At 40.0% G+C, this 27,864-nt stretch overlaps 1 protein-coding gene across 8 annotated transcripts; it reads right to left on the reverse strand.

Annotated features, from left to right (window-relative positions):
* Nucleotides 1-27,601, reverse strand: nt5c2a (5'-nucleotidase, cytosolic IIa). Of its 8 annotated transcripts, none has more exons than XM_034609463.1 (18): nt 27,544-27,601; nt 25,725-25,841; nt 17,343-17,416; nt 16,177-16,294; nt 15,944-16,039; nt 14,978-15,069; nt 14,041-14,098; nt 13,769-13,862; nt 13,607-13,660; nt 13,378-13,461; nt 13,127-13,168; nt 11,447-11,554; nt 11,051-11,117; nt 10,251-10,421; nt 10,029-10,080; nt 1,759-1,819; nt 317-493; nt 1-211 (listed from the first exon to the last, which is right to left on the reverse strand). In XM_034609463.1, exons 2-18 carry the CDS (start codon nt 25,826-25,828, stop codon nt 2-4), a joined length of 1,662 nt encoding a protein of 553 aa, XP_034465354.1. In that variant the 5' UTR covers nt 25,829-25,841; nt 27,544-27,601; the 3' UTR covers nt 1. The 8 variants fall into 8 exon arrangements, with proteins under 8 accessions (XP_034465354.1, XP_034465356.1, XP_034465355.1 ...); XM_034609465.1 differs by lacking the exon at nt 27,544-27,601 and adding an exon at nt 19,785-19,822 and having other exon boundaries at nt 25,725-25,842; XM_034609464.1 differs by lacking the exon at nt 27,544-27,601 and having other exon boundaries at nt 16,177-16,249; nt 25,725-25,863.
* Nucleotides 27,602-27,864: the final 263 nt, after the last annotated feature.

Consider the following 27,864-nt stretch of genomic DNA (forward strand, 5'->3'; position numbering starts at 1 on the left):
TTTACTCCTCATCGTCATCCTCGTCATGGCAGTGTGTGATCTCCTGTGGAACCTGAGGGAAGAAATGGGGAGGCTGGACCTCCCTAATTGATCTGGTCAGCTGGTGCCGTTTGCACTTGAAGTCGATGTCGTGGCGGTTTCGTGTGGCAAGTGGAGACTCTGTATCAATGACTTTGACGTGGGTGTGCTCCACCGTTGACTCGTGAGGCATCTGGAAGGGAAAAACTTTAATTTAATGCTGTGAATCAAAAATACCTGAAGTAAAGAAGAGTGACACACACATTGGAGGCCGAGTAGCAGCTATTGTGATTCTCACCAGTACATGTGCAGCCCTGAACAGATAGCTGAAAGGATAGTAGAGCAGGTTGATGAAGGAGGCAGCATACAGGTCAGCATAGCGCATCACTTGGGAGGCAAACAGTGTTTGACGGGAGCCACTGCGAAACAGACTTCCCATCATGCCATAGCACATGTCCATGTCATGAGTCACTTTCTGGAAGGACAAAGAGTAATGCATGAAATAATTTCACATAGTGATATTTGTCCTGGCAGCCATAATCTTTTTGATCTGCAAGAAAAATATTTTTCTTCGTATAGAGGTGATTCAAGAAATGGTTCTACATATTGTGTGTGGACATACAACTTTGGATAAATGAAGTTGTACTGAAATAAATTGTGGTCACAGTATTGATAGAAGATTGGAAAAATGTCTCTATTTTAGTTGTGACAGCAACATGCACATTTGATGGTGCTCTGCAGTCCTGTACCTCCTTCAGCTTCTACACCAAAGGACTATGCCTTATCACTACATTGAGGCTCGGTAATATTTATTGGGCTGTGACCAGGGACACTGACACAGGTACTCATCATCTGTCATTTTATAGTATGAGCTCGTTTTCCGACATGACCTCTGGGAAATATCCGGACAATTGGCTACAGAGTTTACCCAGAGTCTGCCTTTCACACATGTACAACACAGCAGGTTTTCTGCACAGACGTGTTCACAACAGCAACAAATCCTCTGCATTAATCAGGCGAGAGGTGGAGCAGCCGGGTGCAGCAGATAGAGGCAGGAAGTGACATATTAAGTGATTTTGTTTATAGCACCCCGACACCGTCGTCGGCTCTCATCAACACAAACTCTCCTGACATCTTAGTCTGTGTTTTCTATTTGTGTGAAACCACTTTTTCAAGATATTTCTTGTTTTCTTGTTTTTTAATTTTGCGTTAGTTAGAAAACACTCCCCGCCACTCGCTCACGGTGAATCCAGTAGGGGATTTTTTTTTTTTAGATTCAACTTTATTGTCATTGCACAGAGTACAAGTACTGAGACAACGAAATGCAGTTTAGCATCTAACCAGAAGTGCAAAAAAAAGCAGGAAAAGTGCAGAGTATGTGCATATGAAAAGTGGAATATGTAAATAAATAAGATATGTACAGTAAGAAATAGATATGGAATATGAACAGTATAGATACAAGACTAGCAGCAATAGAGGTAGGTAGTGTAGATATGATAAGTGTATATAAAGTGCAGGTGTAAGTATAAGTGGTGGTAGTAAGTGAGATACAAATGAGAAATTAAGTGAATGAGGTAGTAGTAATATTGTATAGAGTAAGTTAAAGGTATGGTATAATATAATTACGATGAATACACTATGAGCAAGAAGTATATAAGTAGATTCTCCGGAGAAAATATGGAGTACTGCGGAGTCCAGTGCATGTCTGGAAGCAGCTGAGTGAAACACAGGAATTTGTACCTTAATCTGTCTCTGCAGGGAGCTGATGTCAGGCCTTTCGTTGCTGCTGCTGTCCAGATGTCTGAGGACAAAACAAAGTGTACTGTGATCTAAGAACACAATTCTGTTAAAATGTAGTTTCCACATGAGCTTGATGCCTTACTAGCTGGAGTGCAAGATTAAAAAACATGCTGCCAGCTCCTCTGGAACCGCCTTCACGTTCGCACGTGTTGTGTATGAGCCACACCAGTCGTGGCTGTAGTTGCTGCAGTAAGCACGACAGCTTTACGACAAGCTGCCGGAAAAGGTTTTGTTGTTGTGAGAGAGCTGTTGAACTAATGTGCAGCCACAATAAAGTTAACTGTGTGAAATGAAGTCGCAGCCCGCGAGTCATTAGACATAACATTGGCAGTGACGATTGAGTTTCCGTTCCCAACTCTTTCTCAGTTCCTTGCTCTGCCGGGTGAGCAGCCGGTTGCATGGACTCACTGGCATGAATCCTTTGAAACATTCATAGCGGCCATCGGATTAATGGATGCTAGTGACGACTGGCAGAGAGCCATGCTAATCCACAACCTGGGCAGCGAGGGACAGCGGATTTTTCGGACTCTCAGACCAGCTACTACCTACGCTGAATGAGTCACACGGCTGTCTGGACATTTCGCTGCCCCACAGAACAATATGCTCCGGCGGATCGTTTTTTCCGTCAACAGGAGGTTGAGTTAGTCCACCATTATGTAGCCAATCTGAGGGGCTTGGCTAGCCTCTGTAAATTTGTGGCACTGGAGGATGAACTGCTAGCTGAACACACTAACAACCTGAAAGTCAGGGAGAAACTCCTGATGTCCCCTGATGATTTAACACTGACAAAGGCTGTGGAAATAGCATTCCAGCTTGAATCTGCAGCTGGTTTAGCATCACAGCGGGCAACCTCCAACCTCTCTCTCTCTCAGCCCATGCTACTGATGCAGATGGTGGGGCCACCCATGGGTTCTCCTAGTCTTGGGTCTCCTCAGGACATCCCCGAGGTTAACTTTACCAGATGCCAGGGTGCAGCAGTGCACCAGACCTGTGGTAATTGCGGCTCCTCATCACACCCCACTCGAGCCAGCACCAACGACCATTCACTCAGTGAGCTCCACCTCCCAGGCATTTAAGTGGTGCACATTGGAACTAGATGGGGTGTTCCTGCCAATATTGCTGGATACGGGGGCTTCGCGGTCACTCCTAAATGTTTCTACTGTCCAGCGGCTATGGACACTCTACAATTGGCATGGTAGGCACAATCACCTTCTGTGTGCGCTAGGGGACCAAGGCTCTCCCATCATTCACCTTCCAAATGTCTCGCCACGGGGCCAACCTCATGGGCATGGGCATGGACTTGTTTTCTGACCTGGGTTTCTCCCTCCTAGACAACACCGGGTCAGCCATATTGACTGTTAGTTTGCCTTGGGTGCAGCGCTGGCCTTCCTTGTTGAACTGTCTGGGCTGCCTCACTGCTCTTGACAACCAGCCCCTTTTCAACCCTGAGGTGCGTCCTGTCATTCAGCCCCTGCGCCACATGCCCCTTGCCCTGCGTGACGACGTAACTGCTGAACTACAAAAGCTGCTGGAGGGATGTATTATCGAGCGGGTGGACACGTCCCCTTGGATTTCCAACTTAGTGGCGGTGAGATAAAAGTCAGGAGGCCTGCGCCCATGCATTGACCTCAGGTCAATGAACAAGGCTGTGATCCCGGACAAGTATCCACTACCAACAGTGGAGGAACTGACGGCCAAGTTCTAAGGCTCCTCCACATTCTCCAAACTCGACCATTGCCAGGGCTACCTGCAGGTGCCACAGCATCCTAGCAGCCGCAACCTCACAGCTTTTGTGTCCCACGTTGGGGTATTTCACTACACCTGCATGCCTTTTGGTCTCAGCTCCGCCCTCAGCTGCTTTCACAAAATCATGGCGACCATCTTCGCTGGCATTCCAGGTGTAGTCATCTACCTGGATTACATAGTGGTACATTGTGCGACACTGGCCATCCATGACGAGCGCCTCACTAGGGTGCTTGATGTCCTCACCAGCAACAACCTCACACTGAAGGGGGAAAAGTGCATCTTTGCTGTGCCCGCCATCGAGTTTGTTGGGTTTCGCCTGACCGCTGACGGCCTCAGCCCACTTCACTCGAATGTGGAGGCCGTGCAGCATCTCCCTGAACCATCTTGCCAAGCCCAGCTAGCATTATTCCTGGGGATGACAGCTTACTACCTGCGCTTCCTTCCCCAATACTCCACAATCACTGCCCGCTGCAAGAGCGTCTAAAAAAGGATGCCATTTGGACGTGGACTCCTACCTTCTCTGCCGCTTTTCGCCAACTCAAGGCACAGCTCACCTCGCCGCCTGTACTTGCACACTTTGACCTGGAGAGCCCCACGATCCTGACCCGTGATGCCTCAAATACCGCGATCGGTGCTGTGCTGTCCCAACTCCAACGTGGCACTGAACGCCCTCTGGCGTTTGCCTCTCGGTCCCTCACCTCAGCTGAACAAACGTACTCAGTGGGGGAGCTGGAAGCGCAGGCCTGTGTCTGGGCACGTGAGCGGTGGCACATGTACGTGTATGGACAGCACTTTACACTGTGGACAGACAACCAGGCTTGGTGTGGTGGCCAGGTATCGACAGAGTCTATGGTAAAAGACTGGTGGTAGAGTAGAGTAGAGCTGTTGAAGTAATGTGCAGCCACAATTGTGTGAACAAACTGTGTGAACTGAAGTCATTAGACATAACAGCACGCACACACTGCACACACTGCACACACTGCACACACTGCACACAAGCTCTTGGCGAAGGGTACATGCAGGGTGCACGGTAGCATCGCTACTTCCGGTAGCAGACATTAAGCCTAAAAACATTGTGTAAATTACGCTGTTTTGAGACGAATTTGAATGTCAGGGCTTACGGACACTTGGATGACACCACAGGTGCAGTATGAAGGCATTTTGAGTTTTTTTTTGTAAAACATGTAACAATAAAATGAATGTTCACTGTTGTGATTAATTGCAGCCTCCCTACTGGAACCCATCACATGCATGTGTGCTTTCGCGCAGGCATAAAAAAGTTCAGTGTCACTAGTCTGTGTGTGGCACGTGTACAAAAATTATAATTAAATAATAATTATTATTATTACTGTTATTAATATACCACGGCTTGGTTGAATTTCGAATTAAGTGTAAAATCTTGCACAAAAAACCTAAAAATGTTGCAGAAAATCGTATTTTAATCCAGTAGCAAATAAAACTGCAATTGAATCGCTGTGACAAGCGTTTCAGGAAAGTCGCAATCTACACAGTCAAAACAAACAAGTGAACAGTCTAGGTGAGGGTTAGAGCTCATCAAGTCACAAATGAGGTTAGTCTCTGTCCTTGTCTTGTTACACCTTAGTGTAGCATTTGACAGTATTGATCATCACATACTTCTACAGAGACCAAAACAGTTAACTGGCTTTAAAGGACCCTTCCTAAGCTGGTATAAGTCTTTTTTTTAGGGTTTGTACAAGTTTGTACAAACTAACGATGAGTCATCTATGTACACTAAAGTTAATCATGGAGTTCCACAGGGTTCTGTGTTTGGCCCAATTATATTAATCTCATATAAACTTCCTTTCGGAGACATTATTAGGAAATACTTGTACTTATACTAGTTATGCCCAGTTATACCAATAAGCTAGTTTTTAAACCAAAGTTATCTTTGACCTTGACTTTTCCTTTAAATTAAATTTTTTCACCTACGTTGTGTCTCAAGAAAAAGCCACACCTTTGTTACCTCCAGACTTGACTATTGTAATTCCTCATTATCAGGACCACCAGCAGGGCTGGATCATGGTCCTGTGAGGCCCCTGTGCACATGTCTTGTGGAGGCCCCCCTTTCCTATATTGGTGTCTTTCTTGCCTTCCTGCTTGCAAAACTATCCGCTAGATTGAAAATCTAGCTGTCTGACAAGGTCTGACTCTATTGACATAAGTGACAATGAGCTGAGACGTGTTTGGCACATGCTCAAGATACCGACAGTGACAAACTTGGATGATTGTAGCTAAAATCAAGGGAGAAATTATATACTAAAGATAGACCAAATTGTGTTTTTGACGTTCGTTCTTGTCTGAGTTGGAAGTGCTTTAAGAGCGCGAAATGCTAGCATAACGGTATCAGCCAAGCTTGAGCGTGAACAGCCAGTGACGTAATTTATATGCACTCCATTGTTAGCTTGCTGTAGTAGAATAATTATGTCACAATGAATACGGCTTCAGAATTCAGCAGTTATAGTGTGACCTGGGAAGGAATGCATGTAGGCAAGGTCAGCCTAATGAAGTTTATATTTCCACAGCCAAACCATGTTATGAACTTATAGTAGTTATGAACCAATAGCACTAATAATTAGCTAGCTAGTAGCTTTGATTAAAGCATCATGACTATAGCATGCTGTTTAAACCATAATTATGTGATTATGACTTTAATATTTTAACAGCATTTAAGTGCCATTTCAATAACAATATTGCCCAATGATATTTCACTGAGGATATGTTACAACAATGTCAGTTACAGCACCTATAATACTACTGTATCAAAGTCACAAATTTCATGTCAAGTATGAAAGCCATTCACAAACAAATTCATACAGTGCAAATATGTGTAGCACCGATAGCACATCAATCACACACTGTTGACACAGCAGTTGGGGCAATTAGGTACTTGACATGTGGAATGGACTGGGATTAAACCACTGAACCTCTGGTTAGAGGATGAGCCGCTTTACCTCCTTAAGTGCCACTTAGGAAGTGTAGAATAATAAAAACAATTGTTTTGATATATGGCATATATAATGGCAAATATGATATTTCCCCAAAACACTCTTCTGTCTGACCATTTCTTAATTACAATTATAACTACACTGATTTTGGACAAAAGGTTTATTATAGTCAGTGTTTATCAGACAATACTGTAAACAAATTTAAGGAAATAATTCCTCTGATATATGCTGCACAGACATGGACATACAATAAAGGAAAGTTATCAAAACTTCACTCCCACATTAGTTGTAAATAGTTCAGCAGCCTCATTACGTACAACCATTGACATTGTCACCCCTCTGAAAAAGAAGGTAGTAAATCACTAATTGACAGTTCCAAATTAAATCAGATTAATATGTCTCTATTAACTGGCTACATACCACAGGCTTTCAAGGTAGCCGTAATTAAACCTCTGGTTGGATAGCCAACTCCTGACCCAGATGTTTTGGCTAATTATAGACCCATACCATACCTTTATTTCCCCAAAAAACTGTTAGTAACCAGTTATGCAATCACTTGTAAACACTTCAGAGAAACATTGTCTGATCAGAGTCAACTTGGATGGCATTATGAGGGCTCCTCACATACAAGGGCATCAACAATCAAGCCCCATCCTATATTAAAGACCTCAAAGCACCACATTATCCCGTATTATTAAGCTACCAGGCTCTCCATTGGAACAAGCTCCCACCCTGGTTCAGGAGGCAAACACCGCCTCTACATTTAAGGTCTCTGGCTCTCTTCTCTCCCCTCTTTTTTACCCACCTTTCCTCTCTTCCTCATTTTTCTCCACTGACCCCAACCAGTCGAGGCATATGGCTGCCCACATTGAGTCTCGTTCTACTGGAGGTTTCTTCCAGTTAATGAGGGAAGTTTTCCCCTCACAGTCACAAGTGCTTGCTCATTGTAGGAACTGTTGGCTTTCTCTATAATTTTTAAGGTCTTGACCTTACTATGTAAAGTGCCTTGAGATGATGTATATTATGATTTGGCGCTATACAAATAAGTTAAATTGAACTGTACTCACGCTCTTAATAAAGCTGAAGTGGCCTTCTCTTCATAAGTTTCTCTTTCCACTCATTTCTGAATCAGGTTCTGTCATACAACTGTCGTGACCTGCATATGGGCTAGAGCGCATGGGACAAAGCTCACTGCATAGTGGTTTACAAACTTTTGAAGAACTCTGATATTCTATGTGTGCTAGAGACATTTTAGCAAGACAAAATTGCAAAATTAAACTCTCTCATTGATAACTTTCATGGGGCTGGGGAGTCCACAACTCACTTTTACATGGGTTAAGTCAGAGGAAGGATAACAGGGCGTGTAGCTATTCTGTGAAACAAGAAGCTTGACACATTGATACATGTGGTGGGCTAGGTGTATTGCAATACAGTTTAATCACAATTTATTGTGATAAATATGCATACACCCTATGAGTACTGTTGGATTTGGGATGTACTATTGTAGAACAATAGACAGGCCTACATGTGTACCTAAAGCCTGACCATATGTCTCCTTTGTCCTGAGGACAAAAGGAGAGCATCAAGAGATATCACATCTTGCAGCCACCATTGGTAATTCTGACCCCTGGCTTTGATGTCACCAGGTCATATAAAAAGGGCAGGTGCCCCTCTGCTCTTTCCCTTTTCTACTCTTCTGCTTTGTCCACTCCCAGCGAGGGAGACATCCTCTCTATCCAAGCTCTTCTGACCTCCATGTAGGCCTGCCTCAAGGACTAAGGACTAAGAATTCAGCACCAGTGACCATGACACAGTCTCGCAAGCTAACTCTGCAAGAACAAAAGAGCTTTCCTAACCTCAATACAATTTCATGGAGGTAGGTATCCAACACAGCAAGAACTGCAGTATTAAACATATAGAGTCACAACGTTTTCCCAGCCTGGCCCATCTCCCCCAAACTTTACACACACAGGTGACCTAATCCACATGGTCTGACCATCCCACGCTGACCTCCTGACCTCCAGTCTATACATCATTGGGTATATGAATGTGGATACCAATCATATGGCACAGTTCTGCCAAGATAAGTGCTTCTGCCTACAGAGTTACACATAGATTAGTGAGGCCTCGGACACCAAGTCGTGGTTAGACCATTGAATTAGTACAGCTGATGAACATGTTTTGTTGAGGTGTATGAGCATTCTGTATGGGGCTGCAACAACTGATCATATCCCTTTTGCCATCTTCCTACTACTTACACAAACGTCTGTCTGTCTTTCTATCTGCCTGTATGTGGAACAAATATCTCATGAACCATTCATCTTAACAGCTTCACACTCGACATGTGTATTCTTAGTAGCTGTAGTGGAAAATTCCACTGACCAGGTGTCTGACTGCTGTGATACTGTCTACCTGACAGGATGGAACCCTTATTTGTCTCACTGCTATAACATTGACAAACAGGGTGTATGCCCTTATTCGGTGATGTTTTCTTCTAACTGCTACAGCGGACGGACACAGCAGATAGACACAGATGATGATTTCATGTCTTTTTTTCATATTATGTTTTATGAAACGCCTCTTTGTATAAGTTCTGGCTTTTGTGAACTTGGGGCCAGTTCCATTTTGAGCACCCGTGCTTGTTGTGTAACCTCTGCAGTGCTTACTATTAAAAAGACTCAAAGGCAACTCCAGTCGGAGAATTTCATTATTTCAAATCTCAAGATGAATTTCCATCACATAGCCAAGGGAAGTGCAGTGTCAAATTTGGACATGCAATGCGTTCAATATCAATAACATTTACATAAACAGACAATCAGTCTCTATCATGGCAGCCACATTCATAAAATCTCTTCCTCTTGTATCCGCAAAGGAAAATCACGCTGTTTGCTTTGTTTCTGCAGTGCTTAATATCACTCTGAATTGCAGAGCTTATATTTTGAAAAGTTGTGCACTTGGATTTGAAGATTTTGTTGATTGCTTAACAGACCTCTGAAATAGCCAACTATAAACTAACATTGACTGTACTGTGAAGCGGTTTGAATGGTCATCAAGTCTTGAAAAGCGCTATATAAATACAGACCATTTACCATTTACTAACTAACTAACTAACTGACTAGGATAAACACCAAGTTTTCTAACTTTACTCTGCACTATAGACTATATACATCTGCATGTCCAGCATGCAAAAAAGAAAGTGACCGTATATTGAATGCCTGTTTGAGGAGGTGTCACTAATGCCAAGGAATAAGTCTAAAGTAGCTCCAGGGAATTGCCATAGGCCAAGCAAACAGCCCATTCCAAACAGGAATGTTTAAAACAGACACTTCACTGGTATTGACAGTAAAAGTAAAGTAAAAACATGTTTTTAGAATCTTTGCAAAGGTCTTACAAATCTTAAACTGACATCTTTCCTCACCATCTAAAAGGTACACTAAGAATTTTCTCGGAAATTAAATAAAACACAACAAACAGCTGCTTTAACAAAGAGGAGCTCACTTGTAAAGCTCTGCCAGGAAGCAGTCCAGAGACTGAAGCTCCTCAAATATGGCTGAAAAACAAACATTGGCAATTACATTGGTACATTAGATTGTATTCCTGATAGTTTTAAAAACCAGGCAGAGCCAACATATGAAAATACATACAACAGAGTGGGCCTGGTACTAATCTGGGCTAAAATGAATGATGTGCATATACGTATTAGTGTGTATGTTTTCTCACAGCTTTTGTCAGTCCACACTTGCAGCTCCTGTGCCAGCTCAGGTATCACCAGGAAAGTCCTCCACCCCTGACGCTTCTTGGATTTGAGAATATCACCAAAAATGTGGTCTCCAATGTAGATGATTTCCTTTCCTTTGGCACCCAGCAAGTCACACACAATGTCTGAAGATCCTGTGAGTAGAGACATGCAATTTTGGGCACTTTTATCCCCATTGTCCATCCTCTTTAAAGCTGAGATTCAGCCTCTGCGAGGTTTATTTTACATTTGCTGTTGTAAACATAAGGTTGCTCATGCCTTAGGTAATCCTTTGGAGAAAAGGGTGTTTAGCAACAAGTTTCCAGTAGCAGCAACAGGGAAGTGTTTGGGGCAAAGTTTTTCCTGTGTTGCACATGGAAGTTATCAATGGAATGTTCACTTTTCTGTCATAAAACATTTCTTATCATTGTAACATGCCATATATAATATCCAGATATATTCACATATTCACAAATCAGAAGAACTACAAATGAATATTAAAATGTTATATTCCTGATGTAAATACATTTTTAGCTTGTGTCTAGCTTTATTCTTTGATCAACCATTTGTGTTGTGCGTAAAACCCCATAATGCAATTTAGTAAATCAGATATTAGGTATAAATCCAATCTGCTTCCAATACTCTGAAACAAGAAGTGATTAGATTAACGAGAAATAAGAAATATCACTTCCAGACATATATGGACAAACTTTGATGGTTGTTTCTATGACCATTACATTGTAAAGCAAATTAAATTAGAAGAAAATAATCAACAAGCTTTTACCTCCGGAATAAACAATACCACGCTGGAGTGGTCCAGTGTATGTGCCAATCTTCAGCTGACCTGTGGTCTGAAAAAAACAAGGTTCAAGCACACACTCATACACAGAAGTACTGTATCTTACAGAGTTTGTCTCCCATCTTTATTCATGACTGTGTTCTTAAAGTAAATTTGCACACAAGCAGGGACTTTTTAAGATAGAGAGAGGGCAGGGTTTTCAGGTAAAGTGCTGACGAAATAATGTGAAATGACACTAAAGTATCTTTACAGTAATGTGAAATTAAACAATAGTATCTTGACACAGCATAGATGTTGTTGATTCTAAACCAGAAATTAAATGCCATTGAATAAACGCAGAGTATGATATTGTCCACAATGGCTTCCACAGTACACACTCACAGTGTCGACCTGCCGCAGCACTGTTCCTTCTCCAAAGAACACAGGCTTCCGGGCATCCACCAGGATCAGGTCAAAGTAAGACTGCCAGGGCTGGTGGGGTGTGCCCGGCTGCGATAAACAGACACACACAGGCATGCACACACATTAACCCATCAGCGCTCATTCAGAGATGTAGGGCATATTATCTGCCACCATCACCCAAATTACCACCTTTTCATTCCATTGCTTTAAATCCAAATGATGAATTAATTATCATCGATGTATATATTCCCTTCTTAGCAGATATTAATCAATAAATCTCATATTAGCCACCTTGTTGTTACTTTGCTGAAGAGAACAGTAATTCATGACTTCATAATCTGAGACTGAATTAATAAATTTGATAAATTTGCTCTGATAGGAGCTGGTGCTCGTTTTTCACAACTAGTGCAAATTCATCATAACTCTACACATGTCCCAATTCAGTTTATAAAAAGCCCTTTAATGTACTGTATGTAAGCTACAAGTTTTAATACCCGTAAATCACCTGCAAATCATCAAAACCACACTCATATGTAAAGGTATGGTTGGCAGTATCCAATGCCTGATACCTTTGGACTTACCCTACAGTTTATCTTGGTTTATTTAGTCATGCTAGTGGCATTAATCTTGTTTTACACTCCTGTATAAATAATTTTTCTTCCTTTCAATGTTTTTTAATTCAATCCTGCATGTACAGATGAATGGCAGGTGAGACAATTTGTATCGTACAGCAGACACTAATAAAACTCAAATTATTACAAAACCCTGATAAAAAAAATGGATGCTATTCTCTAGAAAATTGATAGACAGTCATTCAGAACTAAAGATTTCTACTCTGAATGGGACATTTATTGAACGAGTAGATTTGTATAAATAGCTGTGCTTTAAAAAAGATCTGAAAGAACTAACTAAATACCTAAAAGCAAAGCTGGCTTTCCTTTACAGAAATAAAGCATGTTTTTCCCAGGACAGCAGGAAAAAAGTTTTACAGTCACTTTTTATCTGTTATGGACTACGGCGATGTAATATACTGTATATGCACTCTCGGGCCTTCACCCTTAAACCCCTCAATGCCGTCTATCACTCTGCTCTCAGGTTCATAACAGGCGATGGCTCTAGAATGCATCACTGTGTACTAAACAGTTTGGTGGCAGTCGCTGGCTGTAAGAAGGGAACAACACTGCATTTTATTTATTTACAAAGCACGTTTTGGTAAACTTCCTGATTATCTTACGTGTATTTTCAACTACAGATCAATATCACACTGCACTAGGTCTTAAGAATATTTTGGTCCTTAAAAATCTAAATGTGAGATTGGGAAATTGGCTTTTAAATACTTCCCCACACACACGTGGCACAACTTACAGAAACTTACAAAACTAGACAAGCTGATCCCTTTTAGTTAATTTAAATCAATTTTAGCTGACAGGGCAGTATGAATGTATGTGTTTTCTATAAATTCTTGTTGCTCTCCCGATGTTGATGTCCTGAGCTTGTTTCTTGTTGTATTGTCTGTTGCCAAATGTTGTCAAACTTACTGACGTAAAGTGAATTAATCAAAAGTGAGCTTGCTCTCAATGGTCTTTCCCTGTTTAAATCAAATGAATGAGGCACCATGTCTACTGAGATTGGTCATCATTATTTTGTCATCAGTGTTACCTTTGGGCCATGAGAAAAGTCAAACAGGTAGGTCATAATTTTCTGTAAAACAACCGGAGAGGATTTTTGTTAACACTGGTCCAGAACAAGACATAAATCATTAACATGATATGGCATTATTAGCACAGTCTAAATGTATAAGTAAGTAATGCATTTTCTTAGATAATATAAATAATAAAAGGCAAAACAAGACAGTAGGTTCTGGTTTGCTTTAATCACTCTTAACATGTTAGACTGAACTGTCACCTCACCTCTGTGTATTTGTAATCACTGTTGGTGGCCAAAAACACTTTGGCAACTTCATTCATGCGACTGAGGAGGAGAGGAAGCTTTGGCTTGAAGGAGGAATAAATCAATATCATCAGACAACTTAAACAGCAAGAAAATAAGACTGAGCTAGAATGTTTTGTTACCACTGGACTACAGAGTGATGCAGTATTTGTTGACCAAAACTGGTACATGGTTGCTGTATGTACTCACATCCTTTACCACATACTTCTCCAGGTTTTCAACAGTTTTTTCTTTTAAGGACCCCTGTGAAAATAAAGAAAACAATAAGGCTGAGGATGGACTGAGCATTGACTAGAGATGGCCAACAGTTGCCTGGACACAGGTTTCATGTGGAAAGTGAAAAGTATCTACCTGGAAATGAACCCAATCCACAGCATCTCGGACATCATGGAGAATGCTCTTGTAGGACATGAAAAGGTCACCATCTTTGAAGCCAGTCTCACAACTATAGAGACAATTAAAATCAGGTGAACATTACACTCTGCATTACAAGGATTCAGAGTTTCCCCTTGCAGAGCTTCTGAGATAGCATTCTGACTAGGATACTGACATTTTACTGATACTGAAAAAGTTCACATTAGATTCCAGACAGTATTCTGTATGTAACAGTGAATGTTGAGTACCTTGAGTATCTGGGGCAGTTAGTGAAGAAGTCAACCAGGCAAGCAAACAGGTAGGTTTCTGAGGAACCAGACAGTGAGACCGATTTATGCATCCAATATGACAAATCATTTATTACTTTCATTTTTTTGGATATACAGCCAAAAACACACTACCACTGCTTTCTTTGGTCATAAAAAATTCCAACTAAAGTTTTAATTCTTTTCATGTTTTGAGTAAGAAGATATTAAGTATCATACTATGGTATTACAGTTAGTGTGCATATTTTTGAAATAAAAAAATGTCAAAGCTTTGAACGTGTTAGTTATCAACAAATAACTGATAGTTGTTACTGATAGTAACAGTTTGTTCTCCCCTTTTTCAAGACATCTACAAAGATGGGGCAAATGAAGTCTCCAAGTTACTTTGGATGAATGGTACAGATGAGAATGATTCTTGTGTTATTGACCTATCATTGAGACTGAATTAATAGCTGCAAGAGGGAGTGGGGGGGGGTGATAACACTTCTAACACAGGATAGACTCAAAAATTAAAAACAAATATTTCCACATGAAGGCAAACTGCGGAGAAAGTCCAGACCCAATTTTTCGGAGTTCCTCCAAAGCTCATGCCTGAAAATGGCTATACTGTAACTTTCTATTTTTAGCACCCACTCACACAGACACTACAACACTGACACCCTCAGTCAGAAGTAACAATTCACACCCACTGAAGATCTGACAGAAACACAAGAGACACTCATTGGAGGGTAATTGTTTAGAGAATAAATTATTATTTGAACAAATGATCACAAGCTTGATCAAGCCTGTTGATAAAAATGCCCACCATAATTGTTCTCTAATGATACATGTTGAATACCCTAAAATCTTACAATAATAATCAATGTAACATTTCTATTTCTAGGATAATAAAAGTTGTTGTGTTGGTGTCTTCTCTTACCAGGCAGGTTGAAGAGTGTGTTGAGGATGTAAAACCGGTCTGTGTCTCCACGTTGAATAAATTTGTTGGGGTACATCTCTCTTATGTCAGGTCTGTGCAGAATGAGTACATATACATCCATACAGGAGGTCAAACCAGCAACCAGTAGCCTACTATACACATAGTTAATATTGTCCATTGCATGTCTGTGCTTGTTACATGCATCAGTGTTTTTTGTCACCCATGTACTATTAGAACATAAGATAGACCACCTACACATGAAGAGACTGCTCTGCAGTGGCAAAACCTTATTTGATTACTTTAAATTTAGTTTAAGAAGTTCCCTTAGTTATACTGTATGTATTGTAGATGTTTTCATAAAGCTATGTTTTCATCTGCAACTTAACAAAGTCACACTCGTATGTAACAGTACAACTATGATTGGCAGTATATGATACCTTTAGACTTTTCTTATAGTTAATTTTTGCTAGTGACATGACTGAGACTAAGGGCTAGGTCACAAATACGTGAATGCAAAGTAAATATTGCGGGTCAAAGTTCACCAAAGTTGAACTCAGAGATTCAGAATAGATTTGCTTTGCCACAGGAAGGGAATATTTTATTTGCCTTATAGATTGGAATTTAATGGGGGGACGAAGGTTCTCAACTACTAAATCTAAAACTCAAATTCTCCAAAGAAGAACTGTAATAGCTCTGGTGATCCTTTCACCTTTACTCTAGCATCACCACCAGGACAAAATGTCAATCACATCCATGTGTCCAAGTTTGTTTTATTACAAAAAACTGCAACATTAAGGACTTTCCCAACCTAATTGACACTCAATGATGCTACTTTGGCTCTAGGTTCTTAGTTTGTAAGTGATACATTTTAAAGAATACTGAGGGAGGGTTTATGTGGAACACTGCCTGGTTTTTTAAAGGTCTGGTTGACAATTAGGTCAGATCAGTGGGAGTAATGGACCTCACCCCCTTAAGAAGTTGAACCCATGCACACACACCAGGATGTTCCCATAGGCATCCACTTTGAGCAGATTGCCGTACACTGTGTCAAACACCAGCCCTCTGAGAAGAACAGAGACAGGTCAGTTAGGACAGAAAAGCAGACAAAAAGCACATTAGTGATCATTTGTTTCAATGCCATCCAAATATCAAGTAGGTTTCAATACTGTTTTCAAAAAGGCAGGGCTCTGTGAACAAACCTGGTGGGGAAGGAAGGGTCATAGACAAAGTTGAGCAGCTCTTGTGGATATCCAATGGACAACAGGCGCTCCACTGTCAAGTCAAATCCCAGCGACTCATACTCAGGAGATTTATACACTACACAGACAGGGGGACAGTCTCATGATCACAACACACAAATCATCCTGATGAAGGCAGTGCACAAAAAACACTGAAGAATGACACACAGAGTTCAGACGACATTTTATGACCTGCACCTTGCTGCAAAGTCTTCCATCAATTATAACTTTCATGTCTACCTGGAAACACTGTTGTTAAAGCAGATTCTTTACAGCCAGATTAACTGTTGCATTCGAATACTGTCTCCTTTTATAAAGAGTATTTTGGATTCTGTTGTTTTGGTTTTATATGGACTCCTTTGTTTATGGTATTTTCCTTTGTCTCCCTGTGTTTAGGTCTGTGTTTGGATTTGTGTTCTACCTAAGTTTTCAGTTTCCTGTTTTATTTTGAAGTGTTGCTCCTTGTGTGTTTCCACCCTTACTTCATGTCTTTGTCCTGTTTCCCGCCCTTGTGATTGTCTGCACCAGTTCCTCATATGTTTCACCTGTGTCCAATTACCCCTGCCTCAACTGTGTATATAAGTTTCTGTGCTTCTCTTTATCAGTTCATCATCGTCTACATGGCCTTCCCACGTCTGTTGTTTTTTCAGTTCAGCCTTTTTGAGCAGCAGCGGTGGCACAGCTTCAGGGTTCTGTGGACTGAGTCCCGCAGCCAGTTTTTACTATATTTACTTTCTTTATTGGTTATTTTATTTCTAATACAGACAAATTAATTAGCAGGCAACATGTAACTCAAGATACAAAATAAGGGGGTTTATGATGAAGTTAGAAACCTCTGCTTTACAACTGCTTTTACCTTTGTATTTCCTAGTTATGAACTGGATTATTTTTATTTTGTTTTTAATTGCAGGATTTTGAATATGCTATATAAATATAGAAAATATTGCCATGAATTCCAGTAGGGACTGAGCAAATAAAACTGATGAACAAACGTCACTTTTTTCTTTAGATCCATCAGAAAAATGAAATCAATGGCAGAGTCATGCAGATGGTGCAAGATCTAGCCACAGCAGCTAAACTTATACATGTCATCAAGGCTGATACCACGAGGCTCAAACTGCACTTACCTGCCAGAGTGTAATCCATATCAAAACCAAAACACTTCATCTTCTCCATGGCTAAGCTTCGGTTGACAAACACTCTGGTGGACAAGAACAGTGTATAGTCAATGAATGCATTACAGTTGGCAGTTCAAGCTGAATGCTGCACTTCTTATATGTCCTAAGCCACATAAATCCATAGTGATATCACAAATAAAAGAATATGCACTGAGTGGTAATGTGTTGCTGCTGCGGTTAATGCAGTAGGTAAGAGTAAGTTCGACAGAGGGGAGAGTGCCTGAAATAAAAAAGGTGGTCAGATTTAAAGGTTGAGGCAAAAAAGAATTGTTTCTCATCATCAGAAGGTGAGGTGACTTGTATCGCCTGTGTGTATTTTAATCATCCAAATTGTATTAAATTCAGAGACTGCCCAATCTATAAAATAGAATATATATTAATCCCAAAGGGAGCTTTAAGCAGAAAGGAAAATAAAATGCAATGCTATTTATATCACACACCTGTAACCCTAGTAAGTACTTTTTTTTTTGTAGTGGGATGGTTCAGTTATGTCAAGTAGGTCTGCATAGTACTGGACTCAGCACAAAGATCACAGATCACAGATCTATAGAATCCATATCAGCTGATGGATGAGTAAGTCATCATTATATGCCAGAAATTCCTCAGTTGCTGAACACTCGTTTCAAACTAATCCTTCCATTCGCATACTCCTAATCAGTGCCAGTATATCCATCACGCAGCATTACGAACAAGTGTCACATAAGTGGTATCCTACCTTCCATTGTGGAACATTGTTTGGAAATTGAAGTTTGATGGAGAACACAGTTACATTTCTTTTTGTAAGTGGTCTCCAGTGAGCTCTGTGCGCCTGACAGCCCAGTCTTGTTCAGTGCAACGATTTTACACAAACACACACACACACACACAATATATGAAGTTGCATCGTTAGGCTATATATAGAAGATATTAGGCTATTAAAAAAAAAACATAATCACTTGGTTCTGTAACTTATTTTATGCCATCTCACCTTAATTATTATTAAGTTGTTCTATACAGTATATTTTTCAATTGAGGGTTCTTAGTCGTGTGAGCACAAATAATGCTGTTGGGTTTAATGTTGATGATAAAGTGGATCGATAATCTGGTTTCAATTCACCACCTCACGTCTGCATGGCCACTTTCCAGTATCCAAAATGTTTGTTTAAATGGGTCAGAGTTTGTGCACAAGTGTACACATTCTCCCATCATGTTTGCTTTTATTCATCCCAACGTTTGGGTCAGAAGTGGCGTACGTTACAAAATGGGGTTTGAAAGATGCATTCGCAATAATTATAAATGAGGCCCCAGAGCAGCGTTTATCAGACTGACTGACCTATCAGCCCAGAAATGTGGAAAAACAAAAAAAACTAAATGATAATTAATGTTAAACACACAACATACTGTACATTCAGCTGGTAGTTTGTTAGCTCCATCCACCTGAAACCAATGAAGTCTAAACAGTCCTGTAATAAATCATCCTTCTTGAAGGTTACAATGTTCAGGTTGTGTTGATTCAACTTTAAATCCTTTTTAAAGTCTGCAGTTAAATTGCATTATGTCAAACCGAGAGGTGGTTCTAGTGTTTGGTCAACCCTCACTGACAAAAATAACTATACCGTTAATAACTTGTGGCCCATCAGTTTGATAATGATCCAAGTAAATTTAAATGTTTTACTTTTATTTTAAAAATATGAAATATCTCTAAAATAGTATTTTGCACCACTGCTTTATTGTAGAGAAAGACAAAGTCATAGTGGTCATTGTTTGTCTACCATCAGGAGCACTGGGAGAAACTCTGTAGAGTTGTTAGGCCAGTGGACCTTCAAATCATCTATATTTTTTACCATCCATGGAAGGCAAGCAGAACTTGGCAGAACATCGGTCTTCTCTGTGAAGGTTACCTATCATTGAAACTGCACATGACATCATGCTGTGTATGCGTGCCGAGTATGGGCTCAAAAAAGAATCACAACTACAACTAAATAATGGCACTCAGTACAGGCCCAACAGTCCCTTTTAAAATGAACCAGGCTGATTTCCCCTGGGAAATCTGTGATGATGTCATAAAAAACACCCATCTCACAATGTAAAAGAAAATACAAAAAAAACAGATTTTTGGAAATCTGTATCCTGTTGACAAAAAAACAAAAGAGAAAACAACAAACAGGGGCGAAAACAAAACCTCCTTGGCAGAGTTAATAATCAACCCTTGCAAACCTGACCCAACACATATACAAATAAAAAAATATACTTGCACACAAATATTTGCTGAATGGCACCTTCTTGCTTATCTGACTAGAATGACAGCTTGTATGCAGAAATACAGATTATACAGTTCAAACATTTAATCTGTTACTGATCGAACTGCACACTGGCCTTGATTTGCACTTTGTTTTAACAACAATGGCATACTTCATTGCAGGATGGTTTTAAGCCATTCCCCTGGAAAGCTTTGCAATAGAGAATACATGTAGTATTACCATTGAACTTATGGCTGCTGGTCATACCTCTCATATCATGCTATACAGCTCTGGTGCACTGTCTCTGTCATGGAATGATCTATATTCTCTTGTAATTGTTGAGCAAAAATGGTAACATACCTGTTATCAATTTTATAATAGTCTCAGTCATACACATGCAAAAATAAGAACACATCTGGCATTTCATAGCAGATTTTTCGATACATTTAAGGGCTCTATTCTTTTGTTGCAATCTTACTAATTTAGGTCCATAGGATATTACAGTGATGTGGATCCTCTACATTCTAATTAAGCGTCCCTGCTCCTTTGAAGATAAACTAAGGATTGGTCAATATTGGGAGAAGTAGGTGATGATAAATGTTTGCTATTTTGAAATTAAGTGTAAATGGGGAGGAATTTACTATATTCTACCCATTTGAATTTGAATCTCATTAAGTGATCAAGCTCTCATTCTTGACTTGGGGAATAGCAGCGAACCATCAGTCACGACTCAAAATCCATTAGAACAAGTAACTAGTGAATAAACTACATGATTCATTATGCACAGCTGGGTATTATTTGAACATTTTAAATCAATACTGATCAAGAATATCATACTCAGAATGCAAGAAATGGTCCTCAAATCAAATTATTTGCCTCTACCAACCAGGCAAGTTGCAGAAAACATGGTCAAATCTCTTCTCCAGGAACAGTCCCTTCTGTTCATAAGTAGTTATGGTGCAGAATAATGTCTGGAAGTGGAAAAGTCTTATGTCACAGTAAATTTTGACTCTTTGGATATGTCAACACTACATCATGTCATCCTATTCGACATTTGTCTAAACATTTGTCATATTTAGCTTATGAATGAATTATTGAAAAAACTGAGTGAACTCTCACCTTAGATCACCAAAATATAATTTATTTCTTGATTCCAATTGAATGTTTAAGCTACATTTTGAGAGATTGCCTCAAGGTGCTCCTGATTTATCAATTTCAAAATAATATGACAGACAGATGGACTACCTGAAAACATGCCTCCAGCCATAGGTGTCAGGGGTGCAGAGGCATAACTAGATGAGGCATCTGAACAAATGAGACATATGTCAGCTTTCTGTAAAAGTACAATTTTATTCACAGTGAAAACAATAATTTAACAACTGAAGAGTCCGGTTAGATTCATATCTGCTCAGAAAAATTAAGGGAACACTTAAATCACACATCAGATCTTGATGAACAAATTATTGAAGTTGAAAATCTTTACTGATGTTCATTCTATAATTTGTTGAGAACAAAATTATGTAGCAACGGTCAATGGAAACCAAAAGCATTAACCAACTGAGGGCTGGAATCAAAATCATACCGAAAATCAAAGAAGAAAACTGAAAGCACAGGGTGATCGAACTTGCCTAACTTTTATCACAGCAACTCATGTTACTCAGTACTGTGTATGGCCCCCACGAGCCTGTATGCACACCCGACAACATCTGGGCATGCTCCTGATGGTGGATGGTGTCCTGGGGGATCTCCTCCCAGACCTGGATCAGGGCACCAGTGAGCTCCTGCACAGTCTGTTGCAGTACTTGGCGGTGTTGGATGCACCGATGCATAACTTCCCATTGGATTTAGGTCAGGGGAACATGAGGGCCAGTCAATGGCATCAATGCCTCTGTCATCCAGAAACTGCCTACACACTCTGGCCACAGGAGGAACCCGGGGCCCACTGCACCAGCGAAGGTCTGACAATCTCTCTGAGGATTTCATCCTGGTACCTAACAGCAGTCAAGGTACCGTTGGCTTGACATGGAGGTTTGTGCAAACCTCCAAGGATATGCCTCCCCAGACCATCACTGACCCACCGCCAAACCGGTCATGCTGGATGATGTTACAGGCAGCATAAGGTTCACCACGACGCCTGTCACATGTGCTCAGTGTGAACCGGCTCTCATCTGTGAAGAGAACGGAGTGCCAATGGCGAACCTGCCAATTCTGGTGTTATCTGGAAAATGCCAATCGAGCTGCACGTGCTGGGCTGTGAGCACAGGTCCCACTAGAGGATGTTGGGACCTAATGCCACCCTCATGTTTCTGTCAGTTTGGTCAGAAACATGCACACCTGTAGCCTGCTGGAGGTCATTTTGTAGGGCTCTGGCAGTGCTCCTCCTGTTCCTCCTCGCACAAAGGAGCAGATACCGATCCTGCTGCTGGGTTGATGCCCTTCTGCAGCCTGGTCCAGCTCTCCTTGTGTAACTGCCGGTCTCCTGGTATCTCCTCCATGCTCTTGAGACTGTGCTGGGAGACACAGCAAACCTTCTTGCGACCACACGTATGGATGTGCCTTCCTGGAGGAGCTGGACTACCTGTGCAACCTGATCGGGCTGCAGATACCGCCTCATGCTACCAGTAGTGACAAGGAGACTAGCAGAACAAAGGGGGGGTTGTCTTGATTTTGCCTCTCCATTGCACCTGTTGTCACTTTTATTTGCACCAAAGCAGGTGAAACTGATTCATTATGACTTGTGCTTCCTAAATGGACAGATTGATATCCCTGAAGTTTAACTGACTTGCTGTTATACTGTGACAATTAAGTGTTCCCTTCATTTTTTTGAGCAGTTATAACAGCAGAAATCAAGTCAATGGCAGAAGAGCAGGAAATAATACATACACTGCTGATATGAAAGTTCTGTGGTATCATCATTTGAACGATAGACTGTATGTAAAGAAGGACAACATGACAACAACATAAGCTGGGATAATTGGATAATTAGATATGCTCTCAAAATCTGAAGTATACCTTATGGTGAGTTATGTTGTACTGTCATATTGAGTGTGAGATATTACTTCTGTCTCAATCCATTTCTGGCCGCTTCATGTAGGCCTTTAAATAGTCTAATACTGATTACTGTATCACACCACTTCATGATTATGCAATGCTTAGTGTGTTGCTATAATTTATAATTCTGCTATGCTATGAAAGGTGAATTGCTGAGTGCGATGGTCTATGTTACTGCTTTAATGTGCAGTAACTGCTGCTTGTTGCAAAATATTTTCTGCACAGTTTTGTTTTATTAATTTATTTGAACTATTAACACATCCTGAAGGACAATTTCTTTAAATTAAATTAACACAGTGCATAATACTTATTATGTATATTACTTATTAAATCTTTAATACTTTTACATTCAAATTTTATTTTAATTTAAATGAACTCTTTTTTTTTTTTACATTGACTAAATACCTGCCATTACATTTAAACATGCTTTAAAGGGATAGTGCACAGAAAAAGGAAAATTCACTATCTACTCACCACTATGCCGATGGAGGGGTGGGTGAAGTGTTTAAGTCTCAAGGGTAAACAGCGTTGCAGCCGAACCCAATACAATTCAAGTCAATTGTGACCACTAATTCAGACGTAATAAAACAACAGAAAAAACATAAAATGCCTCCATACTGCTCGTGTGGTGTCATCCAAGTGTCCGCAAGCCTCGACATTCATATTCGACTCAAAATGGCGTAACTTATACCTTGTTTTAAGCCTAAGTGTTCTCTGATAGCCTCCTTGGGGGCACGTTCATGTACCCTCGGGCACATGGAACACCGCACACACTCTCGCCCAAGGGAGCACGTTCGTTTGGCTATGTCCACTAGTACACACTCTCGCCCAAGGGCGCGCGTTTGTGTGGCTATGTCCACTAGCTTCGCTACTTTAAGACCCCCATAGTCTATGGTTAACACAGGTTACCAGCCCGGCAGATCAGGCACTGTTAGCATAACCAACGGTAAGTCATAGAGTAATGAGAGGGCTAGCAAGCTTGGTTAGCAGCCGGCATCTATAATTAGTATAATGAACTGGAATTCAAATGTCTCCCCTTACTAAGAGATGGACAAAATAAAACAGCAACTTTTGGAATTATTCATAGTTAAAGGTAAAACTGCATGTGAAGCAAACCATTCAGAAAATAAACATTTACTTACCGGAAAAGCTGGATATCAAAAACAATGGATATCAAAAATCCCTCAAAGGTCTTTTAACACAACTTAGTACAACCAACCGGAGAACGCACGGTAAACTGAACTTATAACAAGACGTTAAACTATAATTGCGTGGAATATTCCCACTCCATCAACATGTTGAGAAAATAACATCAATTGCATAACAATTGAGTAAAAAGATGCATTTGAGCCAAACAGCTTGTCAGTCTCACCTGGCCAGGCACACGATGACTCTCAAACCAGGCTTGAAAAAATGCCATGAGAACGCATGGGTGCTGGGAAGCAGGGCTATTTAGGATGTGCTGATTGATTGATTATATTGTTTGCATAATATTAACACAACGACCAGGCCCAACAGTCCCCTTACGAAATGACGTTGAAATTCAATAGATTTAGATTTTTATTTGGTTCTGCACCAAATTGCACAGACTGATAAATATCAGTCCCCCTAAGCATGCCTCATCAAGATTCATGAATTACACTCAGAAATCATCGAAAATGATCTGCAACTAAATGTAATGTGCTCTTTCCTGACCCATACCCCATCCTTCTAGAAAGTTTGCTGGTAATCCCTCCAGCTATGTTTGCAAAATCTTGCTAACAGACTAATAAACATACAAACTAAAAGGGTGGTCTGAGAGCGCATATCTCCGCAAAGTCTAATGCTCTAACTTGCTATGTCAAAGCTGCGTTTCCCATTAATTATCTAGGCATATTATAAATTGTTCTCCCAGTTTCATAAAGAACTAATTTTTTTTCACTTCTCATAATAACACAAGAGATCTGTAACTTGTGTACAGTGGTATTTGCCATGTGCTCACTCTCGCTATTGTCCATTAACTTTTTACTGTCCATGCAGACAGTCAGATCACATAGGGAACCCACAAGTGCAATTCAGTTCTCTCTCTCTCACAAGAACTTATCTTTCACTCTTTAGTTTACTCTTTAGTGAGCCTGTCACTTGGAATCTGTTGCACGTGAGAGCGACATTTGTGCATGTGCTCATGCATGGAAACGTTTTGTGGTAATCTGTCTGTCTGTAGTTCTTGATTAATCCTGTTAAATAAGACTGACAAAAAAATTAATAAAAACATTACCTCCTTAGCTTAAGTAAATATTTCTTCTGTTTTAATATTATGATGTCAATATCAGGTATTACAACAGCCCTATTCAGCTGAGAAATTTTGAGGTTTGTTATTACTACGATTCCTAAAATTCCAGGTTAATAAAACATTGGCAACAAATATTACTTATCCATATACAAAGTAATTTGTGGGAAAATATATCTACTGTAAGTCAATCAATCAATCAAATTTTATTTGTACAGCCCATATCCACAAATCACAATTTGTCTCATAGGGCTTTAACAGGGTGTGACATCCTCTGCCCTTAACCCTCAACAAGAGTAAGGAAAAACTACTAAAAAACCCTTTTAACAGGGAAAAAAGAAGGTAGAACCCTCAGAGAGAGCCACATGTGAGGGATCCCTCTCCAAGGACGGACAGAAGTGCAATAGATGTCAAGTGTAAAGGAGAACATCATCAAGATAAGGGTATTTACAGCATTGATTAGAATAAACACTTTGTAGCATAATGGAAGGTAAATGAATTGATGGATTATTGTCAGTAATGGTCGAGTATCTGAGGAGAAATATTGTATATCAAGCAGTCTTGTTGTAAGTGTATCTTCAAGCTGCTGCATTGCTTAAAAACTGCGTAAATGAATGTCAACTTGTTTTTAATCAGTAATTTAGCATTTCTAATGCTGAGAAAATAACCGATACTACACAGAACTCAAACAAAGACATCAGAAACTGGAGAATGGACTATGACATTGGTGTAACTAGAGGTTTTGTGTCAGGAACAAGAGAACTGGTCCATGTCAGTCTGACAAACAAGTACCTGTGATGTGCTTCACGTCGATACTTCTTCATGGCTACACCGTCCATGTTGGCTGGTAGGTCGGCATAATTCTGCAGATGGTCGCTCCATGAGGTAGTCATCATGCTCAGTAAACCTGGAGCCACAAAAACTTTTAAGATTTTACACACAAAACACACAAATTGAAAATACAACTGCTGGAGAATCAGTTAAAGGTGGTTAAGGTGCTACAGATGGATTATTTTACTTAATTGAAAATAAAAAATAACTACTATACTCCATTTGCACCTGCCGGCAATAAAGAAAACTAGAAACAGAGGAATATTGTCTTTCTGTGAGGTGATGGGTAAATCAGAAATGATAGCATATTGTGTCTCTGTCTGAAAAGACACCATGTCTGGTATCTCCTTCAGTCTGAAGAACATCTAGAACATGCTAGTTAGACAAATACCCTGAATTTTGTTTAATAGAGAGGACTTTGGAATTGAATTACTTCACAGGAAAAGTACTTCATAGTGTTTGTATGACTAGCTTAAGATGATCTCAATTCACAAACTACTTATGTAAGAAATTATTTTAATACCACATCAACGTTAATTGAATAGGCTGAATTTTGTTCTCTAGTTGGTACTTTGGCAAAGAATAAGTCAAAAACTACACAGCAAAAGAACTTCATAGAATTTGTATGTATGGAAAATAACATTATTATTTCACATGGGTTAGACAAATAGTAGCAAGTGGATTACTCCAAAACTACACAGTAAGAAGTACTTTATAATATTTGTTCAAGGAGTTTAAGATGCACATGTTGCAAAAAAATAAGATTTTTTTTTTTTTTTATCCCACATCAAATTTAGAAAGTGTGAATTTTTGTTTGATAAAAGGGAGTTTGGCACTGGATTATTTTAAAACCTAACAGTAAAAGTGCTTCATATGTAGGGATTGTTTAAGATGTACCTGTTGCAAAAACATGAGGCATTTTAGTATCAGCTATCAGAGTATAATATTATTAATTAAATCACATTAAGTTACAGGTGTGGGACTTCTGAGTTGAAATTTCTCTAAATTGATAACAGCTTAAGTTTAGTGGGTGTTTTACTGGTTGAAAATATGCTTCATGAGAATATAGTCCGTTCTTATCGCCTTATGTATTTTGTCTCTAATTATATTTTGATAACCGTCACCTGTCGCGTTCTTATTATTATATTGTTAGCGGGGACCATTAAGATTTCATCGCCTCTTTCAGATAACTCTCATACTGCAACACTTATATTGAGACCGATAAAGTCGCTCTTGTCAGCTGCTCTGGGCCGTTTCAACATGTGCCATCAATGTCAGAATACAGGCCATATTTAGGGGCTGCTTACTTAACCGCAGTGCCCTGACTTAAAGTAGAACACTGGCTGAGTTTTCGTCAACTGAGGGAACTAACTCTAAGGTTTGACAAAAACTTATTTCTGAAATAAGCCCCAGTGGTCCACCGTTACTGCTGCAAGGAATTGAGACAAAGCTTTAGTTAGCTCGGTGTCCTGTAACGGCAGTGAAAGCTAACATTAGCAGCTCAGTGTAGGGACGTTGTGTATCTGTTTTCAGTATGAAATAATGGCGTTCCGAGGATAATTAAATCCTATAATGCGACGTCTACATGGTAGCTGACGTCCCTTCACCTCGCCAATCGCTAATTATGTAACAGTATTGTGACTAAGCGCTAACTGACCAAGACGGGTCACAAACAACTACAACATCAAACAACAAAAACACGCACCCTGTCGTCTTCTTCTTCTTCTTCGTTTTCGTCTTCTTCTTCTTCTTCTACTACTACTACTTCTACTTCTACTACTACTTCTTCTTCTTCTTCTTCTTCTTCTTCTTCTTCTTCTTCTTCTTCTATGGTGGGCTACAAAACAACACCATTAGTGCATGACGCCACCTATTGTATAGGAATGTGTAATATCATGACCTCATGAGTTATATTCTTTTATACCCGAGAAATTCAATCTGTATGATACGGAAGCGTATTGTATCCACTCGAGAAAGAAAAATCTGCTTAGTTTTTCTGAGCAGATTTTTCTTTTAGGAAAATTGTCTTGTTAAATCAGAAAAACAGCCCTGTTTTCCTAAAAAATATATAAATTCTGCTTGGTGTTGCTTCACATAAACG

The sequence above is a fragment of the Hippoglossus hippoglossus genome, chromosome 15 (genome assembly GCF_009819705.1).
Source record: "Hippoglossus hippoglossus isolate fHipHip1 chromosome 15, fHipHip1.pri, whole genome shotgun sequence".
Lineage (NCBI taxonomy): Eukaryota > Metazoa > Chordata > Actinopteri > Pleuronectiformes > Pleuronectidae > Hippoglossus > Hippoglossus hippoglossus.

Excerpts from the sequence above, each read along its gene's own strand:
- nt5c2a (XM_034609463.1), bottom strand. The coding sequence starts at position 25,828 with ATGATGACTACCTCATGGAGCGACCATCTGCAGAATTATGCCGACCTA. Across the intron at positions 13,661-13,768 it reads TGGATTGGGTTCATTTCCAG|GGGTCCTTAAAAGAAAAAAC; the intron begins GTAGATACTTTT and ends TTATTTTCACAG. Across the intron at positions 10,081-10,250 it reads AGTGTGGACTGACAAAAGCT|CCATATTTGAGGAGCTTCAG; the intron begins GTGAGAAAACAT and ends TTTGTTTTTCAG.